Source organism: Barbus barbus, assembly GCF_936440315.1.
Source record: "Barbus barbus genome assembly, chromosome: 42".
In the NCBI taxonomy this organism is placed as follows: domain Eukaryota; kingdom Metazoa; phylum Chordata; class Actinopteri; order Cypriniformes; family Cyprinidae; genus Barbus; species Barbus barbus.
In genome coordinates this window covers 7,598,270-7,623,115 of record NC_136720.1, presented here as the reverse complement: position 1 = coordinate 7,623,115, position 24,846 = coordinate 7,598,270, and the positions used below count along the sequence as shown (strand labels likewise).

General features: G+C 34.9%; 2 protein-coding genes across 3 annotated transcripts in view; one reads left to right on the top strand and one right to left on the bottom strand.

Annotated features, from left to right (window-relative positions):
* LOC306861481 (GRAM domain-containing protein 4-like) overlaps positions 1-19,933 on the top strand; it is a 66,932-nt gene extending 46,999 nt beyond the window's left edge. The window contains exons 4-19 of one of the 2 annotated variants that reach the window (XM_079403746.1): positions 3,605-3,725; positions 6,243-6,304; positions 7,319-7,454; positions 9,976-10,001; positions 10,103-10,194; positions 10,637-10,728; positions 11,097-11,145; positions 11,223-11,294; positions 12,855-12,898; positions 13,149-13,258; positions 13,666-13,820; positions 15,689-15,833; positions 16,000-16,093; positions 16,231-16,321; positions 18,076-18,144; positions 18,477-19,933. In XM_079403746.1, coding sequence (XP_079259872.1) covers positions 3,605-3,725; positions 6,243-6,304; positions 7,319-7,454; positions 9,976-10,001; positions 10,103-10,194; positions 10,637-10,728; positions 11,097-11,145; positions 11,223-11,294; positions 12,855-12,898; positions 13,149-13,258; positions 13,666-13,820; positions 15,689-15,833; positions 16,000-16,093; positions 16,231-16,321; positions 18,076-18,144; positions 18,477-18,575 — 1,457 coding nt within the window. In that variant the 3' untranslated portion in view covers positions 18,576-19,933. Of the gene's footprint in view, positions 1-3,604; positions 3,726-6,242; positions 6,305-7,318; positions 7,455-9,975; positions 10,002-10,102; positions 10,195-10,636; positions 10,729-11,096; positions 11,146-11,222; positions 11,295-12,854; positions 12,899-13,148; positions 13,259-13,665; positions 13,836-15,688; positions 15,834-15,999; positions 16,094-16,230; positions 16,322-18,075; positions 18,145-18,476 lie in introns of both variants that reach the window. The other variant, XM_079403745.1, reaches the window with a different exon arrangement.
* Positions 1-24,846, bottom strand: part of LOC306861483 (uncharacterized protein) — an 814,549-nt gene that overhangs the window by 138,182 nt on the left and 651,521 nt on the right. The window lies entirely within an intron of this gene.

Here is a 24,846-nt window from a genome sequence, read left to right as displayed (position 1 = left end):
TCTGGAGCAGATTTACTGAATGCTGTTGTATCATAATCAGTCTGTTCTCAGTGTGGTCAGTTTATAATGATGGCATGAACAATTTCATTCTTAGTTAGCATGTTGCAGTGCAGCTGCTTAGGTATTCTGAGTAGCTGTTGCTATGCAGTTGTGAAGGTGTTCTGAGTGGTTAGCATCTTGCAATGCAGTAAGGTGTTCTGGGTAGTTGTTAGCATCTTGCTATGCAGTTTCTAGGTGTTCTCGGCAGTTATCACCTTGCAATGCAGTTGCTAAGGTTAGTTGTTAGAATCTTGCTATGCAGTTGCTAATGTGTTCTTGGCAGTTTTTAGCATCTTGCCATGCGGTAAGGTGATTTGAGTAGTTGTTAGCATCTTGCTTTGTAGTTGCTAATGTGTTCTTGGCAATTGTTAGCATCTTGCAATGCAATGTTATGCTAACAACATAACAACAATGCTATGTAGTAAGGTGTTCTGAGCATAGATATACATATCTATGGTTCTGAGTAGATGTTAGCATCTTGCTATGCAGTTGCTAAGGTGTTATGAGCGTTTATTAGCATCTTGCTATGTAGTAAGGTGTTTTGAATAGTTGTTAGCATTTTGCTATGCAGTTGTTAAGGTTTTGTGAGGGTGCATCTCAATCAGCTCCCTAGCTTCCGAGCTCGTGAATCAGTAGATCGTGTGCACCAATCCGGGCACTGGTAAGTTCCCTGGCTAACTGCGCGTTGGGACTGTGATCACTAGGGCTGGGTATCGAGTTCGATACTTTTTAGGCACCGACCGAATTGCCTCGATACCACCGAGTATCGAAAAACGTCTTGTCGTTCGGTACCAAATTTTGATACCTAAGGGGTTAATCTCATCACCGCCAGTGAGCCAATAATCCTGCAGCACCAGGTGTGTTTGACTAGAAACGGCGACGTGCTGATTGATCAGTGTTTGACCTCCGCGAGAGCGTTTCTAAGGCGCACGGAGCTGTCCGCTCTTTAAATCGCGCGGTTTGTTTATTATACACAGACTGAAGCACGCGTGACGCTCGCGGTCATTTCAGCGTCTGACGCCTCACTAAATGAGGACATGAACAACATCTCCAGACCTGCTCTGAAAGTCACTTCATGAGCATTTTACCATTTGATTTGAGTAAAACTAGCGTCATATATCATATACACACAGAACTGTAAAGGTATTCCAGGCAACCCGTCAAAATTAAAGTTTGGTTTAAACTGGAAGACACTGCGGCAGAAATATATTAATATTGTTCAGCAGACAGTACATACTGCTACTACTAGGCTACTATTAAAATTAAAACTTTTTTTTTTTTAGATAAAAAAAAAAGATAAATTAAATTAATGTTTTATGTCTTCATTTGAAAACCAGATGCAGAACACAGAATTTCTGAGGAAAAATAAAACATTTCATTAGGCTATTTTAAGAATAAATTTAAATAAACTAAGTTGTTTTTATGCATTCAAATAATTAGACATACTACACCAGAATTTAATAACAATAAAACATATGGTGAAAGAAAATGAAACACCCACTTATGAAAGTGGATGAATTCTGGAAGTCTTTAACAACCTAGAAATGATGATTCTGTCTGAGCTATGTGTTTTAAAATGAACACGCACTAATGTAAACGTAGCCTAACAGATGTGCAAACTGAAAACAATTTGAACTTTATTAAAATTATTTATTTATTTATTTATTGTGTTGGATATATTTTGTTCCTTTGTGCAGTGGCTCAGGAGATGAGGCTTTGAGTCTGTATAAATATCAACAAGCTAAAAAAAATAGTTTTTTGAGATAATGTAATCTTATTAAAACTGATTTCATAAAACTGGTATCGAAAAAAGTATCGTTCAGGAACCGGTATCGAACTCAAGGTATCGGTATCGGTATCGATATCGAAAATTTTTGAACGATACCCAGCCCTAGTGATCACTCGAATTCTGGCAGCATGACAACGTACAACATCTATGGACAGTATTGTAGAACATCATAGCTGGAATTAATAAACAACAGGCAGGACCAATCTCATTTTGATATTTTTAATTCTCTTTAAACAGATTGTTCTGTTACGTATTCTTACATTTCAGCCGAATATTAATTATAAATGTTAATTAGATGTGTCCATTACCTGTCTAGTGATGTGTGATGTGTGTTGATGTTGAAATATACTACAAAACGGTTTGTCTTTTTAAATCTTCTATTGCTTGTCATTATATTTATCGAGTTGGCTCGTGTGGTTTATGTTTCGCGTTTCAGAAATGCGATGTTATTTCCGGTAAGGGAGCATAGTGAGCACCAATTCTCCCTGGAATTTGCGATGCACTATGGGATTTTTCAGGGAGCGAACGTTCTAGCGCACTGGAAGGATTTCGCGATTGAGACAGCCCTTAAAATGTCCGACTCCCTGATCAGTGCCCTGACTACTGATCAAGGGAGCTGATCTTGCTATGTATTAAGGTGTTCTGAGTAGTTGTTAGCATCTTGCTATGCAGTTGCTAAGCTGTTATGGGCAGTTTCTTGCAATGTAGTAAGGTGATCTGAGTAGTTATTAGCATCTTGCTATGCAGTTGCTAAGGTGTTATGGGCAGCTTCTTGTACATGTGCCTTAATTGTTTGCACTAAAAAATGTGGCAACACTTGCACAGGCCGTTGTTTCACAGCTGACAAAGAAACAAAGAAAATGATACAACAAAAAACTACTTTTGACCACAAGAAATCTATATTAATTGAGTATAATGACTTTTTTATCGCTCATAGCTTCTGGAGAGAAATAGCACAGACACCAATGATGAAACTTTCTCGTGCGCATAGCCAGTGTTGGTGCTTGCTATTAAATGGAGTATATTTTGAAAGTCTATGTGTTCCAGTGTATGCACAAAAGCGTTCACATCAAAACTGAACTATACTTAAGTTTTAGTGATTTTTAACCATTTTATTGTCAAAAAAGTGAAAACTGCTTATCAAATTGTTTGGAAAAGTAATAGCACACATCTCCTCAGGAAGTCCCATGATTTGATACATCATTTACATATGCAGAACAAACTTTACTTGTCGAAGTTCAACACTAAGTTGGCTGTAACTCAGTAGTAATTGTGAGGCTTACCTTATCTAACACCAGAAATCAGGATCCCAGGCCTTTTTACTCTAGTTAGAATCTATATTTAGGCAGCTCCGGCTTGTGAAAATCTAAAAGCTATTAATAGAAACATTGCTATAGATTAATTGACTGACTGCTTAGTGATGTACCTCTGTACAGTTGACAGCAGTCATCTCATCTGAAACCATCTGTCAGACAGAAGCACTTCCACTAATGGCCATTACTCTGAACTCAGGGTTCAGGTACTAGAGTTGCTGATGGTCATTCAGACCTTATTCTCTCCTTTATGGGGCTCTGTATGAGAGAAGCTCATATTAGCACTCAAATATTTATAACGCTTAGCTGGGAACAAAGACCATGTAGAGTACATAGCTGCAGGCTCACAGCATTACTTGAATTTTAACTTCATAATTCATAATCTAGAAATCATCATTTGTTTTAATGTCTTCATTATAGAAGGTTCTTTAAAGAAGGCCATTTGCAACATTTTTTCTTTCAGAGGAGGAACTGCGGAAGCTACGAGAAGAAACCAATGTTGAGACCCTAAAGCAGGAGCTGGAGAGAGAACGCAGCAGAAGACTTGATCTGGAACAGAAGATGAGTGATGTGCTCAAGACCAGGTGAAAAACCAACTCAAATATAGACACCAACACAAATAAACTTTATAGAGTTTGCATAAAATGTCAAACAATGAATGAGGAGCACTGGAGCTTTAGGTCACAAACATTCAACACACGATAATTACTGGGAATCAGGAATAGAGAACTGCTTCTTATTTGGAATTAGTTATTTTGAGCTTTTGAGTTTTGTTACTTGTTTTGTTTAAAACTATTGCCTTACTTTAGCCCGACTCACAATTTATAACAATGCTTTCTAATTTGAGTGGTACTGTTAGGAATTCACAGGAAATTCGAGCATGCTGCCACGTCATTATGTCACGTCTGTAAACGTAAAGAAGTTGTCCCGGCTAATAAGTTATATCGCATGTGAGGATCCTGCAGGTGACAGATGATTTATAGCTTTTTTCTCACAGCAGGAATAATTACATTTATAATTTTGATGGTGGATTGTAATCCAAAAATGTTTGTGTTTATGATATACAAGTGACTAAAATTATATTATATTCTAGTTTTAAATCTGCATCTGATTACAAATAGCCTGGGATTACACAAGATTTGTATTTTAAAGAGAACCAGTTCTAAGAAAGAATAATTAGCTTTTGGGTTAAAATAATTGAATGAAATCTACATGTAACGCTACACTACATAAATGTAGTCATGCAATGCTGATGTTAATCATTTGCACAATTTGATGAGATATGAGCTATCCGATCGTTAGATTTAATCAACATTGTAGCGTGACTTATTGTAATGTTTTTTTTCTGCAGTTGGTCAGAACAAAAGTGTCAGACTTGTTACTTAATGTTCGGATGACTATATCCGGTGAAAATTCTTATTTGGGTCATATGTTCCAAGACGTAGGCTAGAATCTGTGATTCCGAAGTACAGTGAATATCCACACCGGTGCGGTGACTGACTGCACATACTCCTGAAAACATTAAATTCATCTACGCTGAAGCCGTGCCGGTGCACAACTCATGCAAGGAAGATAATTCAGCAAATAACGGCAATTGCAGGTTTTCAAACAGAGATGGCGACAAAGAGGCAAAACTTGCGGACCGCAGCTTTAAATTGAATTTAAAAAGACTAACAATTCATATCAAACTCATTATTATTGAATTATCAGCTTATTTGTATTAGAAAAGCACAATACATTGATACCATATCAGTTTTTATTTGACATTAGAATTTTTTATAATTTATCGTTACCGATAAATTAATTTACAGTATATAGACAAAATAATATATATTTTAATATTGATTATTTATATAATTATTGTCTCATCGCTATTGGCCAGAAATTTAATATTTGTGCATTCATTAGTTCTTAAGGCTTGCGAGACCACACATTATTATAATTATCAACTGCACTGCAAAACAAAGTGTAATGTTTAAATGGACATTAAATACATTTTCACTCAGAAATTGCTGGTAAATTTCGAAGTAACACATTGAATTAAACATGAAATTTTGAAGTATAAAGACTGAAATAGGAACACTTATTTACTGTTAACAAAATTGACTTTATATCTGTTTGATAACAATATATTGAAATGTATCCTGCTATTTTGCACAGTAAGCTCTGTTAATATTGTTAATCATTTGTTCATATAATTATTTATTTGGTTGCTTGGTTATTTATTTATAATTTTTCCACTTTCTGTTAATTTAAGGTTGTGGAACAGGGTGGGGAAAGAAAATACATAATTATGTAATTGTTTGAACTTTTGTCTAAACATGTTTGAAAAATTAATTAATAAAGTGCAAAAAAAAAAAAAAGAGAGAGACTGAAATAGTATTTTCAAATAAAACTCCAGTAATTTTTGTTTTATTTACAACCTCGAGGAAAAAAAAAAAACATACAGTGTAGTTGTTCGTGTGACCTGTAATTAAAAATGCACAAAATCAAGCAAAGCATTAAATAAACCTGAAATGCATAAAGCTTCAAGTAAAAACCATTTGAATTCAGTTTTTAATTTACCGTTTACTTTAGTATTATGGTGTTTAAAACACAGTTTTATGCTTTCTTTCTATAGTCTGTGATAAATTGATGAGTGTTGGCATTGTTCAGTGACCCGGTGCTGTACTCGGTCTGGTTGTCACAGTAGGACTGACCGCAGAGGGCTGGCCACACCACACTCTGAGCTATAAAAATATCCACTACATCCCACCCCCCATGACCCCTCAGCAGGAAGTCGATGTCTAAACGTAGAGAGTCGTGCACAGCAATATGTCTGTACAGAGTGTTCTTTCCACTGATGTCTTTTCAGCATCTAATTGATTCAGATTTGATTGGCAGCACATTTTGGGCTTGCCAACTTTTCTGGCCATTGAATGACAGACATATTGCAGACAAAAAATATTGTATATCCATATATGAACTACACATCCACTAAAGAGTTTGACAGCAGTTGGTTAAAAAAAAAAAAATCAAAAATGGCTCAGAAAAGTAGTTAGGTCTGAGAAAAAAGTTTGAATTGAATTGAAAGTTAATGTAGTTTGTGTTTCCTGGTGAAGGTGTGAAGATTCTCCACCTCAGCCTCCACGGAAACAGCAGCCACCTGCAGCTAATGGCACAGGTAATGCAACCCTAACTGTTTTGACATTAGAAGTTACAAAATGATTTATTTTTATGATTGATTTATTTTTACATGTCTATAGTATGGCTATATGTGTGTGTATATATATATATATACACGTCTGTACCTTATAATCTTTAGATCAATTCTCAAGAGTAAATTTTAAGGCATAATTGTATGTATTTTAACTGCTATGGACTTATCATTATTACTTTATTCTGAAAAGTATCAGCAAAAATACACATTACCCAATGTGTGTGCTGTCAATTTTGTATGCTTATTACAAAAAGAGACTTTTTTTATTTAAATAATTGCTGGGGAGACTGATTTAAATAATTTCAGTCCAAATACAGTTTGAGATTAGCATTCTCGCCAGTTCTTATTTTTATTCTTATTTTAATGCCAAAAATCTTGTGTCAGACTTTGATGCAGGACACAGGAATATGTCATACATAATTTGGTAATTGTGGTATCCCGATTACCTTAAAAAACAATCCTAGTAAGACTGTTAAATATCAGGGTGACATAAATTCGGTAACACTTTATTATAGGCAGCAATTCTCTCCATTAACATTATTATTATTGTTAACATATTGGCTGTTTATTAGTATTTATAAATCACATATTCTGCATCCTCAATCCTACCAATACCTAAATTTAACAACTACCTTACTATCAGTATACCTTGTCTGTCAGTCATTTGGATTCAAGTTTTAATTGTGGCTCTAATCCTATATTGGGGTTTTGGATTTTCCAGCTGGTTTGTGGTTTAGGTTAGTGACTCTGAAATCTCTGCTTCAGGAAGCTTTCAGCTGATATTTTAGGCACTTGTCTAAATTAGTAGACCATCTAGGCCAGACCAACCCCTTCTGTTAAAGGCAGGAAATGAGAATGTAGAGCACAAACCTCTCTCTCTCTCTCTCTCTCTCTCTCAGTACACCCACTGTAGGATTTAGATTAATAGAGATTTGGTTTGGCCTCTGAATGAAATGCATATCTAATCTCTCTCTGTAGACAAACAGCAGAAGGAGACGGTGTTTTCGCGGCTGCAGAGCTGGCTCTATGATCGGTTTGGGGTTTATATAGAGGATTTTCGCTTCCAGCCCGAGGAGAACACGGTTGAGGCTGAGGAGCCACTAAGTGCTAAAAGGTTAGTGACGAAAGATCACCTGTGGAAGAAACTGAAATACTCTGATCCATTATCATGTCTCAGAGATCCTTTTTTGTCTAGTAAGCATCTGCCCCCCTGTGGCCAGGATGCTTTTAGTCAGAAAAAGCCAAGTATAGTGGTGGCAGAGAAGAGATCTTCAAAAGGGGCGGGACTTAAATCAACTGACATAACATGGAGCTTTTATTTCCACCAGAAAATTAATTTGCCTTTCAAAATAAAAGTCTGTATATGTCCAAACATATGTTCCCTTCTGGTTCTGTCAAAACTATGTATGTTTTAGAGGGGTAAGACTTTAATATGCCATATTTAGAACAAATACGTTTACATTTCTCAACAAATTTAAGGTCAGTTATATATGCAAAGTATAGTTGCTGTAAATGATCACCTAAATTGTTCAAGTCCATCCCTCTTTTTTAAAATGTGGGACAATTTCAAAGAGCTGGCCTCCTTCATTTGGGCTAAAGCTAAATGTATGTCTCTCTCAGATGGCTTATGTAGGAGGAATATTCTGGGTTTAATGCAACTACGTATTATACTGAACATAGGCCTACTATTATCACCTAATCAGACTGTAATTATTATTAAAGCTCAACTTGTTTTGTTCTATTCTTTTGATGCAGTTAAAAACAAAGACTGGCCAGTCTGTTTGTACAAGGCTTTTTTATGTTTTGGGGGTTGTGGTTAATAGACTTTTATTTTGAACATTCAAAATAAAAGGCATACATGATAACAAAAAAACAAAAACAAAAAAACCCTAAATCTCAAAACCCTAAATCTTTATGGAAGCCCGTTTCGGCCTCTGAATAAAAAATTTAAAAGCTAATTGCGACTTTTTATCTCACAATTCTGACTTTTGTTCTGATAATTGCATGATACAAACTCGCAATTGCGATTTAAAAAGTCATAGTCATCAATTGCGAGACATAAAGTTGCAATTCTGAGAAATAAAGTCAGAACTGCGAGATATAAACTTATATCTTGCAATTCTGACTTTGTAACACGCAATTGTGAGTTATAAAGTCAAAATTCTGAGATATAAACTCGCAATTCTGAGAACATATAAGTCTTTTCCCTGCCTCAAAACCGCATTTAACCCCCGTTTGTCACTCAATTCTGACTTTATAACTCGTAATTGCGAGTTTATATCTGTGAAATTCTGTGAAAAAAGTCAATAACCTTTTTTTTTTTCTTCATTGGTGGAAATGGGCTTCCATAAATCTTCAATCAAAACAGTGTACAGCAATAATCACACTTAAAGTGATAGTTCACCCAAAAATGAAAATTCTGTCATCATTTACTCATCCTCAAGTAGTTCCAAACATGTATGAATGTCTTTGTTCTGCTGAACACAAAGGAAGATATTCTGAAAAATGTGGGAAACAGAGCAGTTCTGGGGCACCATTAGTCTCGCGACTGACTGCTGAAGGTCTGGATTATATGGTAGCTTTCATTGGCCAAGGCCCACCCATGAGGCCTTTTGACTGACATTTCAAACAACCAATCACAGTTCGTTTCGTTCAGCGTCACGTTTCGGGGCGTGGTAATGTCGCCACAATAACAGACAGTGTATAACTCTCGGACGTATTTTAAAGATTATGTGCCGCGGATTTTAAATATTTCACATACTTTTGAAAATCCAGCGTTTATTTGATCCTGATAAGCGTTTGTCATCACAGTTGTAAACACGATGGCTTTCTTTTTTTGTGAGGGAGTTTGGCGCCACGGCATCTTTGTTTCCAGGCGGAACGTTAAAGAACGCGACACACACGTCTCCCGGAAATCCTGTATAATTCAACCAATCCAACGACGACTTCGACACTCCTGAAGTGTTTCCAGAGAAGTGTACCATATGCATCAGATGTTTAGCCCACGATCCGTTGGCTGAGACTAGGGCACCATTGACTTCCATAGTATTTTTTATTTTTTCCTACTATGGAAGTCAATTGTGCCCCAAAACAGCCTGGTTACAAACTTTCTTCAAAATATCTTCCTTTGTGTTCGGCAGAACAAAGAAATTCATACAGGTTTGGAATTCATACAGGCAGTTATTGCCTGTATGAAACCCGTTAAGAATCTTTGAGGTTTTGCGGTTTGTGGTCGAATTTACTTTTGCCAAGCACGAGTTCTGGGTCTGATATCCAGTCAATGCCTCTATTACACATGAGGCTATTAAGTCCATGTCTCCTGAATGTCCCCTTAGGGATCAATGAAGTGCATCTATCTGTCTCTGAAGAGAGGTATTGAGTCTGTGCTGGCCACAACTGTCTGTTTTCATTGATTTACAAGGTTTAAGTGTCACTTTTCAATGAAAATACAAGACAGTTGGTTTGTGGAAGAAATCAGTGATGTTTGCTGAAGGCAAGGTCACTTGTCCCTCACTGTTTGTGTATGAATGATACCTTAAATTGTGTTTAATTTGAGCATCACTCAGAAACTGGACAAATTTAGCTATACTGCATCTTGTGGTTCTTTTTTACTTGAAAATCTGTCTTTGTTTCAGATTAACAGAAAATATGCGACGACTTAGTAAGTCTCTTTTTGTTGTTGTACTATTGAGGCATTCATATACATTTCACAAACATTTTTCAGCTGTACTTATTTATCTTTTTATTTTTACTTATTACTAGAACGTGGTGCCAGACCGGTGACAAATTTCTTACGGAATCTTTCCGCCTTATCCAACTGGCACTCAGTATATACTTCAGCGATTGCCTTCATTGTGAGTTTTCCATCCATCAGTTTTCCATATATAGACTTGTTGTATATTAGTTATGTAATTTATTGCTTGGAGAGGGACACATAATTGCTCCTGTAATTTTTACCACTAAATTACACAATTATAATTACAAAATATAATTACTTTCTCATTAGAATGTAATAACTTTGGGTGTTATTGAGTATAATTTATATAATACTAGTTTCTATTAATATTTTCAATTTGTTGAAATTTTTAAGTTTTCATAAATTTGCTTTAATATTACTAAATAGGTTTAATTTATTGCCGAGGCAAAATTGATCATTTTAGTTAATCTAATATTTATAATTTTAATATTTATTTCCGCTTCAGTTTACAAAGATGTTTTTCATAGTTTTTGTACCTGATAATAGCCCTTCTTGGGACAGCAATGTACTATGTGTTGTGTTTTTGTCCTCTGTCACAGATTTATATGAATGCAGCATGGCATGGCTGGGCTATACCTTTGTTCCTATTCTTAGCCATTCTGAGGTTGTCATTGAACTACCTCATAGCCAGGTAAGACAATGATTCCTTTCTTACTAGTATGTTATTGAAACTGTGTTCAATTTAAAATGTTACCTAAATTTAACAAATTTCAGTTTAAGGTGTTGTTGTATATAATTTCCAGTAGTAAGAATGAATATACTACCACAAGATTAGTACTCATATTAGCATATTTGATAAAAAATCATGTCCACTCAGGCAGTCATTATCACTGTACATAGACAGTATTTATTAATGTTATGCCTGTATATAATCACAGATTAAACGTACATTTTGTATACATAAATATGCTTTTTTATATATATATATATATAGAGAGAGAGAAACATATATGTAACACAAACATACTGATTTAATACTGTTCTTTTTTATTTATTTAGAGGATGGAGAATTCAGTGGAGTATTGTGCCTGAAGTTTCTGATCCTGTGGTAGGAATGTTTTTCCAGGGTAATATTTGTCAGTGACTTTTTTATGTTGTGCATATTAAATTTTTTCCTTCTTCCAGGAACCTGCTAAAGAAGATCTAACTGTGTCTGAAAAGTTTCAATTAGTTCTTGATGTTGCACAAAAAGCACAGGTACATTTACAGTTGAACGCTTATATATTTTCAGACTTTTATTTTAATAATAATCTGTCCATTACATTTACACTATTTGTCAAGAATTTGGACACGCTTTACTGTTTCTCCTGATTTTGAAAAAAAAAAAAAAAAAAAATTCTAAAGTCTTTTGCTATTATGTATGCATTTCTTTGCAAAACAAAAATTTTAGTTAATTATCTTGGTCTGACAATGAAGGATAACAGCCAACAAAAAGTAACCTCAAAGTTTTTTGAGAGAATACAAAAAGTGCACGAGTCTGTGTTCTAAAGATTTGTTGTTTTATATTTTTTGGTCACTGCTTAAAGGGTTAGTTCACCCAAAAATTAAAATTAGCCTGTTATTTACTCACCCTCAAGCCATCCTAGGTGTATATGACTCGATGACTCGATCAACGAATTTCAAGCGAATCCAGTCGGAGTTATATAAAAAAAATGTTTTGGCTGTGAATTAGCCTGTGTTTTACTCACCCTCGAGGCATGCTAGATGTATATGATTTTTCTTCTTTCAGACGAATCCAATCAGAGTTATATTAAAAATTGTCCTGGCTCTTCTAAGCTCGATCATTGCAGTCGACGAGTGTTTCTGTTCAACAGTCCAAAACATGCTAAATAAAGTGTGCGCATCCGATATAAAACATGCCTCACATGGCGTGAACACAGGCCTCCTGTAACGAATCCATGCGTTTTTGTAAAAAAAAATTCAAACGTAATAAACACTTTTCTCTCACTTTTGGTATCTGTGGTACGCGGAAGCCGTTCCGGCGGATGACGTAGGACGGTGGCGTTGCGTGATTAGTGACGAGTGCGGAGAGAGAACAAAACAAAACGCCGGTCACGAATTAGAAGTACAAACCGAGGATTTGTAAAGAAAAATGTCGGAGGATTACGATATAAGCCAAGAGGAGAGTGGTTTTCCTTTGCTAAAGTAAGGAAGCGAACTCGCGAGACTAGCATATCTCAGAGGCACGCGCACAACGCCATACGTCATCCACTGGAACGGCTTCCGCATACGCCAGATAGTGGAAGTGAGAAAAAAAGTGTTTATTACCTTTGAAATATGGGTGTTTTTCGTACAAAAATGCATGGATCTGCAACAGGAGTCCTGTGTTCACGCCATGTGAGGCATGTTTTATGTCGGATGCGCGCACTTTATTTAGCATGTTTTGGACTGTTGAACAGAAACACTCGTTGACTGCAATGATAGCGCTTAGAAGAGCCAGGACAATTTTTAATATAACTCTGATTGGATTCGTCTGAAAGAAGAAAAATCATACACATCTAGCATGCCTCGAGGGTGAGTAAAACACAGGCTAATTTGAATTTTTGGGTGAACTAACCCTTTAATTCACAAGCTTCCATTAAAATTATTTAATAGTTTTTGAGGACTTTTATTTTTATTGTATAATCTGAAATGTAGTCATAATAAATAAGTTCATTTTTTAATGTCTGTTGTGATTTGAAATTTTATGGACACGTTTCTCAAATTTCATTTTGCATATTGTTCTTTTTAAAATGCATGTAATTAATGTTTCTACAGAATCTTTTTGGTAAGATGGCAGATGTTTTGGAGAAAATCAAAAAGTAAGTAGCTCTTTTATGTTTCAAGCTCAAATGTAACATTTTTGCGAGCAAACACAAAACTGCAGATGGAAATAATAAGAGATGGGACAAAAAGCAAAGTTTCTCAGGAGGGTGCAAAAAGTTTTGTGGGAGCATTGAAATATAAGAGCTCTGTACCGTACATGTTGACCTAAAGTAAACTAATGAATGTTTCTCCATGTTTGTATGTGTTTTGGGTGGATGTGTGTGTGTGTGTGTATGTGTACATCAGTTTGTTCATGTGGGTTCAGCCTGAGATTACTCAGAAATTGTACATCGCTCTGTGGGTGGCCTTCATCTCCTCTTGCGTCCTGCCCTACAAGCTGATGGGCTTCATGATTGGTGAGAATCATTACCCATAACTCCTCACATGTACATAAAAACCCCATATGCACTAATAACTGGGTTGTTCATCTGTGTGCTTTGAGTCATTTTAACTCTGAAGGAATTATACAGATCAGATAATGGTGCTAACATCTGCACGTAGTTAGCAAGAGACAATTAGCAACAAGTTAATACTTGTATTCAGCATGGACGCTTTTTTAATCAAAAGTGATATATCCTGGAAAAAAATGTGCATCACAGTTAAAAATTGGATCATGTGACACTGAAGACTGCTGCTGAAAATTCAGCTTTGCCATCACAAGAATACATTACATTTTAAACTAAATTAAAATAGAAAACAGTTATTTTAAATTGTAATAATATTTCACAATATTATAAAAAAGTACGTGTCTTTTCTCTGGCAGGGCTTTACGTGGGCATCAAGTTCTTTATTATAGACTTCCTGTTTAAGAGCTGCCCAAAACTCCGAGACAAATACGACACTCCGTACATCATGTGGAACAACCTGCCCACCGACCCTCAGCTGAAAGAACGCAGCAATGCCACTGTGTCACGACGGGTGAGAGAGAAAGAGGCTCTAACACCAGCCTCCTGGGTGTTTTCACACTTTAAATGTCATACCTATTTGAACCGTTTGTTCCAAAGTGTCAGGCACTGTATATACGTGTGTATGAGAGTGATGGGTGTTACCTCGTAGGGGAACATCAGTGTAGGTAGTTGACATGACAGTCACACATAATCTGTTGTCTTTCTCTCTCAGCTGTCTGGGTGTGAGAAGGTAGGGATTGTGATGTGCTTCTGCCAGCGTGTGTGTGTGTGTGTGTTTGTGTGTGTGTGTGTGTGTGTGTGTGTGTGTGTGTGTGTGAGAGAGATGAAACCAGCTGGCCTTACTTACTTTACCTTTGTGTGTTTGGATCTAGATGCACAGTGTGATATGAATTTTGTCTGTGCTCAAATGGATCAAAATGGCCATATAGTCCCAATTGATGTTACTGGGTGAATCTACCAAAGCAATGTACAGGTTGTATATCACCATAAAATAATAATAATATGCATCTTATTTGTTTTTTTCCTATTGTGACATTAATTTCATTGCAATTAAGCATATTTCCTATCCAAATTCCCATTATTGTTGTATAAAAAGTCATGTACTGTACTATAATTTCTCTAATTTTACATTTACAAAATTATTTTACGATTCAAAAATGATATAATCTTATGCATTACAGTAATGATATTTTTTGTATTATGGTAATGAGAATGTGTGCTAGGGTTGTGCGTTAGTGTAATAAAAAATAATGTCACAATGCAAATATTAATGAATTTATTGTAAAAAGTCGTCTTTATTTTATTCTTTGTTATTATGTGGTGAAATATCAGATGGACATTTCTTGACAGATTTTGTGTAATTCACAGTATTATATTAACTTTTTTCACATTTAGTTTAACAATTATATTAATGTCATTAATTGACTGATCTGCTGAATATATTTAATATTAATGACTTAAAACAGTCTTAATTTAATGTGTATTGCTATTGTGGCATTTTGAATCCATTTTCACAGACTATGTGATGGGTATGATCTGTGTGTGCATAGATAGTGTCAACTAGTGCCACCAGTGCTATTTTAGTATCGAGATAATATTAGTTTTTTTTTTTTTTTTTTTTTTAGTTTTTTTTTCATATACAGTTTATAGTTTTTGTATTTATTTTTTTATTATTATTATTATTAATATATTTTATTTTTATATGTTTTTGTTCATATATATATATATATATATATATATATATATATATATATATATATATATTAGTTTTTTTCATATTTTGTTTTATTTAATTTTTTATTTTTTATATTATTATTATATATATATATATATATATATATATATATATATATATATATATATATATATATATATATATATATTTTTTTTTTTTTTTTTTTTTTTTCAGTTTTAGTTTAATCCTGGTTTCCAAAGTAGTGCAGTAGTATATCATTAGAGGTAGAAATAGTTGAATGTTTGGCTTCAAAACACTGAAAGAAAGTAGTTTGACTGTGTTGAGAGACTGTACCGAGGGAATACTACATTCTCTTAAGTATGAGATCAATGGCAGTTGCTGTCATGAACTTTGTCCTTCTTTTAAAACATCATTACGCTGACAAAAAAAACTAAAAAACTTACCCACATGAATGCTCAAACATACTAAAAAACTAACTGTATCATGTTGACATCTTCCGGCTGATATCACCGAGGCCACATTAATGGAAATATATTTATCATATTTCATGAACATCCTGTTTCACCCAGAAATACATCACTGAATGGAAATAAAATGGGAATGTTGTTTTATGTTTACTTTAATATTACGGCTCAGAGGGTCAGTTAATGCAAACTGTTGAAATCCCTCGTTTTTATGTTTAGATTCAGCCGGTGGTATCACGAAGTAGTTTAGCCACCATCCCGGCCGGAGTGACCCGAGAAGAGGAGAGTGGCCGTTCACACAACACAAAGAAAGCAGCGTTCCATGAGATCTTCAACTTACCTGAGATTGAGAGACCTCTGCCTGGTGAGACATCTTTTAGACTTGCTTCTTGTCTCATGAGGCCGAAAGAAAACAGCACTTAATGGAAAAAAAGGAAACCGACTTTAGTTGGAAACACCAAACTGATTTTTAATCACTTCTCTTTTTACTTTTGTGCAAGGGAGTGATTTAACGGTGGCTTCTCTTGCAGTATGTGAGAACGGATGGAGATGCTGTCTGATAAACAGAGATAGGAAGATACCAACTGACTACATCCGCAATGGGATGCTCTACGTCACTGAGAAGTAAGAAACATTTGCAATTGTTGAGCAGTGCTGGCAACTCTTTTCACTCTCTTTCATGCTATTATGAATAGTTTTGCACATTTTGGTGTGCATTAATCCAGTAGCAGTATAATTATAATTGGTTGTCCATCCAACAGCTACCTGTGTTTTGAGAGCTCCAGCTCAAAATCAGGGTCTTCAAAGAAGAACAAAGTCATCAAACTGGTGGACATCACAGATATCCAGAAGGTATGTACAGTGCTGCTATTTTGAACTAAAATGAAAAACTACTAAAAATCATTTTTGGTAATTGAAATAAAACTGAAACTTGAAACTTACACTTGAAATTCTTCAAAAGCACATACATTTACTAAAACAAAATTAACAATAGAACAAATGATAGAAATAAAAACTAATTCAAAACTTTAATACATATAATATTTGTAAAACAAATATATGCCCAATCATTGATTACTAATTTACACACACATGTAGCGACTACTTCAGACTTTCCTTTTCCTAGACACAAATATTTTTGTTCTAGATGTTGGTCACACAGCCACATGATGTCTAGTGGCCAACCCTTACGAAAAAGACGTTTATTCAAGTGTGCTATTAGCATACATCTTTTAAACTAAAAATAGGAAAGTGAACTTTTAGTCTACTTTTCATGTACTTCTCAGAAATATACTTAAAATTACATTTAAGTGAAAAACTCTAAATATATTTGAGCTCTACTTGTGCTCCTAGAATCCGTGTTTTCATTGTTATATGGTTGGGGGGCGCTAGTACACATCTTCTGTACAGAATTTCCAAAAAAACACAAGTGAATAAGAAACCGAAACAACAGGTGCTTCCACGTGTAATCTAACACGACCATCAGACATGAAACAGCATCAAAACTGTGTAACGTTATGGAATAAAATGTCACCAATAAAGAGATAATAATGACTGTCAAGCTTTAAGATGTTGATCGACTCCATCTACTTCAATTTTTCTTAACTTTATAGACCATTTATCCTTCACTCACTTGTTGGACATGAGCACTATGACTTTGATCCAGCAGTGGGTGGCAGCAGTGCATCACGGACCGCACACAGACCAGGATGTACCTCACAAGAAAACCTCACATTCTGATGAAATATACATACATTTTTGGAGTTTCTAAATCATAATTATACCGTTATATTTTCTATTCTGCATTTGGCAGAGTTTTTCTTTTTTTACTATAATAATAATTCAATATTTCACATTTCATTAGTTTTTGCTTTCTCTGGGAATCAAACTCATGACCTTGGTGTCGCTAGCGCCATACTCTACTTTTTGTGCTACAGGAAGGCTCGCTATAATTCTATACAATTATAATACAGCTATAAATATGATCCAATTGATTTGCAAATATTCATATTGTTTTGGCAATTATAAAATCTCATCCATTATAGCCGGAATACACTGGATGCCTTTTTTTCCAGATTTGCAGTTTGGAGCAACAAAAACTGCAGATTGGCAATGACTTTCAACAACTAGTGCCAAATGTGTCTAGACTGAAAACCAGCCAAAAATTTGGGCAAAAGTTATGTAGCATGTTTCAGCATTAATTAGACAGTTATTCCAATCTGTGAGTGAGGAACACAAAAGAAGATTCTGGAGAATGTTAACCGAGCCACTTACTTTCTGTGGCATTCAGTGGCCAATGTTGGTTTCCAACATTTTTTCAAACATCTTCTGTTTTCAACAGACGAAAGAAACTACAGGTTTGGAACAACTTGAAGGTGATTAAATGATGAAAGAACTTTGATAAGAGAACAATGTCAAACTCCAATCTGAATGGCTGGTGTTCCACAATTTCCACGATGGTGCAGTTTATCCATTGTATTCATAATACTTTTTTTTTTATGTTACGGCATTTTGTTACCATAATATTTAATATATCATGTTAAATATGTATTGATTTGTATGTTACCGTTACAGTTACAATAACTCGTGAATTTCTTTCTCCACAGTACAAAGTTTTATCGGTTCTGCCTGGGTCTGGAATGGGCATTTCTGTTGCCACCCCGTCAACACAGAAGGTAGTCAAGTCAAGTTGATTTGTATTGCACTTTTCACAATACACATTGTTTCAAAGCAGCTTTACAAAAAAAATCATGATGATGATGTTTCTTATATCTTAAGATCTTTATAGTGGCATTTAGAGTTGGAAGATAATATAATTTATGTAAGCAATCAAGCAGTTGAGATATAGGCTACTATATAGTATATAACGCACCATGAGTGTACTGTACGTATGCTGATAAAATTAAAGTTCAAATCCATTTGGTGTCTTTTTACAGTGACGCCACCCTCTGTCTCGTTGCTTTGATTAATGAGTCTGACAGTGAATCGCTTCATCTTGTTCTCACAGCCACTGGTCTTTGGTGCCATGATACACAGAGACGAGGCCTTTGAGACGATCTTTACCCAGTACATGAAGATCATGACCACAACCAACCCTGAGACGTAACTCACCCTTTATCCTTCTGGAGGATATCTCATTTGGAAAAAGACGAGACCAGTGTTTCCTGTCTGGACCGTAATTTGGACGATTGTGACTAGCAGGAGATTCGGCAAGCTGACATTCCAGCAGGGGTTCTGCATCTCAAAGACTTTTCCAACCTGAGGGATGCGGGCGGCTTCTCGTCATGCGACTGTGACCTTTTTGGCTTTTTAAAGATGAGCACACTGATCGGTGTACAGACTTGTGTTTTGTACTCGTCTCTCAGTGATTCAGATGTCATGTCTGGTTTTATCCTGGAAGATGTTACAGGGAGGTTTGTAAAATGAACACTTTAAACACTGCAAGAAAAATCCGCATTAATCAGTGTTTTCGATCAAAAGAAAATTGACCACAATTTGTTAATTTGTTAGGTAAACCAAATTAAAATCTTAATTTAAGATTTCTCTGAAACAAGACAAATACTGAAATGAACTTAAATGAAATGCAATTTTGCAATAATTGCATTATAAGGTGTGTTTATAGTGTTTTGCAGCAACAAACTGACAGGAAATGTATTCATTTTTAATCAGAGTTTGAGCAATTTGAGGTAACATAAAGGTATAGTTCATGTCTTGTGCTCTATATTCGATCTTGACCGTCACAGCTCTCAAACACTGTTTTTATTCAGGTCAGTTGTAAAGTTTGTTAGAACCTTTGTGCAAACTTTCATTGAAAATGAATGTAAATGAACTTTGTCACTGCAAATCACTATCAGTGCAAATGACCTTTAAGCCTTGCTTTTCTTTTCTTTTTTTTTAAACATTTGTTTACATTGTTGCTGTGTGTACAAAATGCACACACACACTCACTTAAATCTCACCTTTCAGCAAAGTGTGCTTCATGTGTTTTTAGCAGAATATCTTCCCAAATTTAACTTTTGTAAAGTGTAATTTCAAGCGGTTTAAAATGCCTTTCTTTTATATTGTAATGTCATGATGTCGTAGCAGTCAGCAGATTCATTGCTCATCTATTGGTTCACTTACATTTGAAAACACAAGATAGGGTGTCAAATTCAGAAACGAACATTTGCTCGCACTTTATTTTGCAGTAGTATACTTACAGTGTACTTATACAAGAAAGTACTGAATAGTGTAAGGTAACCACTTGGACTTAATAGGGCTTAAATTTAGGTTTAATGTTTGTACCTTGTTCATTATAATAAGTACATACCTGTTCTCACAGGACTGTAAAGTGCTACTGAAGATTTTTACCAAGTATTTCATGTATGTCGGGCTTAAAGATGAACTCTAGTTACTTGTAAACGTTTTGTCACTTTAAACTGTTACTAAATGAAGTTAAATTCAGTATAAAGAACATCTATTCGCATAACTCTTCTTGACGACAATCTTTACGCTCTTTAGAAAAATCTTCACCGAGAAATATCCAAATCATATTTTACCCCAAAATCAAAAGAATGCTAAGTAATGACAATGAATCGCTAAAAATATACAGTATATATATATATATATATATATATATATATATATATATATACAGTAGTTTAGGATAATGAAAGTATGTAACAATGCAAAGAGGTTAAATGCAAAATATGAATCTTGAACAGACACTAAAAACTAAAATATTTGATTGCTTTGTTCAATTAACGGGGCAAATGCTTGACATTCAGTCATAAAATATTAATTCAGAACAGCTAATGTATGAACTACTGAAAACATCCTGGCACATGAGAGCAGCACATCTCCGTATTGGATGTAGTTGTAAATTCAATGAAATGGCAATAAGCTCCATCTAGGAATATGAGAGATCTAAATGAATCAATTTTACAATTGTATTTATAGTGGGCCACCCTTTTTTGTTTGTCTACACTAAACGAAAAAGCTTGCACAGATACACTATAACATAAATAAGTATCTGTTCATACTTTGTCTTCCCATACATCTGTTAGTTTACTTACACACAAGAGGGACTGTTGAATGTTGCTCAGCTCCCAAAGATGAATCGGTGTATTTTACCAAAGGCCCTTTAGAGCTTTTGGAAGTCTCCCGCATGCTGGCTGTTGTGTTGGATTGCACTAGGGATGTAACGGTATGAAAATTTCTCATCACGATTATAGTGACCAAAATTATCACGGTTATCAGTATTATCACGGTATTGTTAAAATGTGCTGGAGATGCTCAAAAAGTACCGATACATAAATCACTTCACCAAGTTTTATACTTAAAAATCAACAAACAGCAAATAGAATGACTTTTTGTTTGCATAATCACTAAAACAATAACATTACCAATGAGGTCTGGATTTTAAATGACAACTTGACTGACACCAGTTTAATAGCATGTTCAAATAATGTAAATGTTCAAATAAAGCTTTGAAAAAGTTTCATATAAAGGTAAACCTCACATTTCAGCCTTTAAAGAAAAGAGTTGAGTTAAAATGATAATTGATTAATAAATTATTATATGCATTTTATTTGCTCCATAAATAATTCTATATAGCTTATCTGAATTGTTTAAATGTGTAGAATCCATATAAGCTTGTTTTTCATCAACCGGTTAAAATTTACAGCAGGACATGCAAATTTGGTCCGTTTTTTGGCCAGACAGAAACTGCACACAGACTGAATGTAAATAAGTGTCTGTAAATCCACTCTCTGGCAGCAGGTGGCGCTTTATATGGAAAAGCTGAATTACAGCTGATTCCCGCGAACAAAGCAGTATTGTGTTTAAGAACACTTCCTTTAGATATTACATGGAGCTAAGATGAAAACAAAATGCCATCGAATCGTTTCTGAAGACAGTCAGATCCTTCAGAGGTACATTCATATAATTAATTCACTGATATATTCATTTGTATAATTCCCTCAGCACTCTTTTAAAACCTCCCAGCTTTTCCGCCCTATTTTCACTCAGAATGAAACTACTCTGCTGCCATGCGCACGTGAGACTGTTACTGAAAATTCTGCTTTATGCTGGACAGTATTTATGTATCGCGAGTTGTTCAAATCACGGTAATCGAATACGGTTTTAATGATAATTAAAATATGAAACGGTAATACTAACCGTGGGGAATTTTATCATGATTTATCGTCAAACCGGTAATCGTTACATCCCTAGATTGCACTAATGAAGCACAGAATTAATCTGGTAACTTTTTGCCAAATGTTGTTTCTTTAACTGCTCTTCTTTAACATTGTCTGTCTCAAACTGATGTTTACACAGGCTGGGTCTAAATACAGTCCAGACCAGTTTGATCCCTGCTCACCAGCCCAGCGCAGGGGTGTGAAAACTGGAATAATATCATTTCTGGGTTTTTTTCATCTTATGGTTTAGGGTACAAATGCTGTTAGAAAATGTATCAGCACTAAGAAATTCATTACAAATACAGTTCATGAGATGAGTGAACATTGCCATATTTGATTCAAATGTGAAAAACATATATAAATATATATTTTGTAGATTTCCCCAAATTCTTTGTTCAAAATCTCAATTGTTATCCAGTAAAGATCTTGAATTATCTATACATTATGGTTATATTGTACTGCCTTAAATTTGTGCTGATTTTAAATTAAAAAAAATATATTTTTTGGATAACTGTAGACTAAAATTAGAGTATATATATGCAAACTATATATTTTTTTCTTTTAATTTAGAGGTGGAATATGACACAGACTTGTTCACGAGGTTCACCAAAAATATACATTTTAAAAACAAAGTTACAGTAAAACGCTGTGTTGGGCTGTTTAACTAAGCATCGAAAGTCATTGTGTATCTGGTCAAGTTGCATAAAGTATTCGTTAACTGTGGAAATGTTTGCTATTTTCATAATATTTTCGCTGCAAAATAACATTTACAGAGTTCATCTGACAGATGTGAATTATTGTTATTGTTTGTTTTTTTCTGACTGTCCGAAGACAAATGATTAAAAATGAATTTATATACAGAAGTAGAGTAATATAAGAAAAGTTCTGTTCTGATTTGAATAGAAATATGTATATTGTTAAATCATAATGTGCTGTACACTTTTTTTAATTTAAGTAAATTAATGAATTATATGTCTGTTTTGATTTTTTTACTCCCACATTTTACTTCAAATTCACATATTTGGGTGAACTTGCCCTTTGAGACCTTTTGACCAACTGCCACTAGACGGCACTGAGGTAACAAGTTTGAAGACATCAGATAGACATGTAGAGAAATATCTGCAAGTCACATAATATGGCTGTATGAAGCATCAAATGCTTTAATATAGTAGTTTTAAAAGGCTCTGTGGAGCGTGTAATGCACATAACCCCAAATGTTATTTCCAGCAGAGGTTCAAGTGCCTATTATTATTATCAAGTGCCTACAGCAGAGTCCTATTAATGTCCAAAAAGGTGCTCAATGCCTGCGCTGTGAATTTCTGGAGGGATTTCCATCCAATTTAAAACATTCTGGCTGTCATTCGGTCTGTATCTATTCAAGTCTTCACAAGAACCTGGCACAGGCATTTACATCTACGCTGCATTCCAAGATGAAGAGCGAATAACATATGTTCTTGTTTATTATTATGTTTAACCATATTGTTGTTTTGCAAGTTTATTGATCATTTATGACCCTGGAGCACAAAACCAGTCTTAAGTCGCTGGAGTATATTTATAGCAATAACCAAAAATACACACTATGGGTCAAAATTATTGATTTTTCTTTTATGCCAAAAATCATTAGGATATTAAGTAAAGATCTTGTTCCATGAAGATATTTTGTAAATCATTTTTGATGAAAAAACATTTTTGATTAGTAATATGCATTCATTGACTATAGCTCAGCTTTCGACACTATAGTCCCCATCAAGCTGGCATCTAAACTCACAGACCTCGGCCTAAACTCCTCACTCTGTGACTGGATTCAAGACTTCCTCACCGGCAGACCTCAAGTGGTGAAAGTTGGCCAGTTCACCTCAAACCCCATCACTCTGAACATAGGAGCCCCACAGGGCTGTGTCCTGAGTAATAGGACTTCTTTTGGACAACTTTAAAGGCGATTTTCTCAATATTTAGATTTTTTTTTGCACCCTCAGATTCCAGGTTTTCAAATACTTGTATGGTTTATTAGGATCGGACAATATTTGTCTGATATACATCAATGGAAAGCTTATTTATTCAGCTTTCAGGTGATGTATAAATCTCAATTTCGACAAATTGACACTTTTAAGACTGGTTTTGCAGTCCAGGGTCACATTTCATAAAAGGGGGGAAAAGATGAATGATTAAATTCTAATTTAAGAGAGTAGGTAGTAGATTAAAATATTATGAAAACCATAGCGAACGCTTGCTTGGTAGAGTTTATTTTGGAGAATGGCAGTGTATTGTGACTACAGTGTGTTAAACTTAAAAGTCTTTATCAAATTCATAAAAGAGACTTGTTTTATTTATTGGCTTAATCTTATTTTGCAAGCATTTCAAGCACTTTTATAACAACAGAGCAGCATCGAGATTGTGAAGACTGAGATTTCTGCAATATAGAACACACAGCCAAGGACTCATTGTTGCTTAGACATTTTAAAAAGCATGGCATTGGCAAAGTACTCCTGGCCAGGCTAACCTGGTGTTTAATTGATTTAACTAGGCAAGTAGTTGGTTTATCAGCCTGAAAAAGCTGAAAAAGTACATTTTAACCTGATATATTTTAACCTTTGCCTTAGATGTGTTATTTTCAATACTTCTAAAGATCAGCTTCGTTATTGTACTTCAATACGGTTTTCTTTACTCAAGTATATTTTTGTGGACTTTTGCTTTATTATAAAGACAAAACTGATACTGGTATTGTCGTGAATGCACGTCGAAGACTGACAGGGAAGAGAAGAAATTGTTGAATAACGTTGTTGTTGTTTTTTTCTTTGTGCACAAAAAGTATTCTTGTAGCTTCATAAAATTAAGGTTGAACCATGTCACATGGACTATTTTAAGGATGTCTTTATTTACCTTTCTGGGCCTTGATCGTGGTAGTTCCCTTGCTGTCTATGGAGGATCAGAAAGCTCTCGGATTTCATCAAAAATATCTTAATTTGTGTTCCGAAGATGAACGAATATCTTACAGGTTTGGAACGTCATTTGGAGAGTGAATCTTGCATGTGGATGTCACTTCAAAAATTTTGTAGTGCTTATGTGGTCAGTGTTCATCTTAGCAGCATGTCTAGCAAAACTGCAAGTTATAATCGTTATAAGCAACAAAGTTTGCACCTTGCACAATGAATCTCTTATTTACATCGCATCTGCACTTTGTTACAATGAGATGGTAGG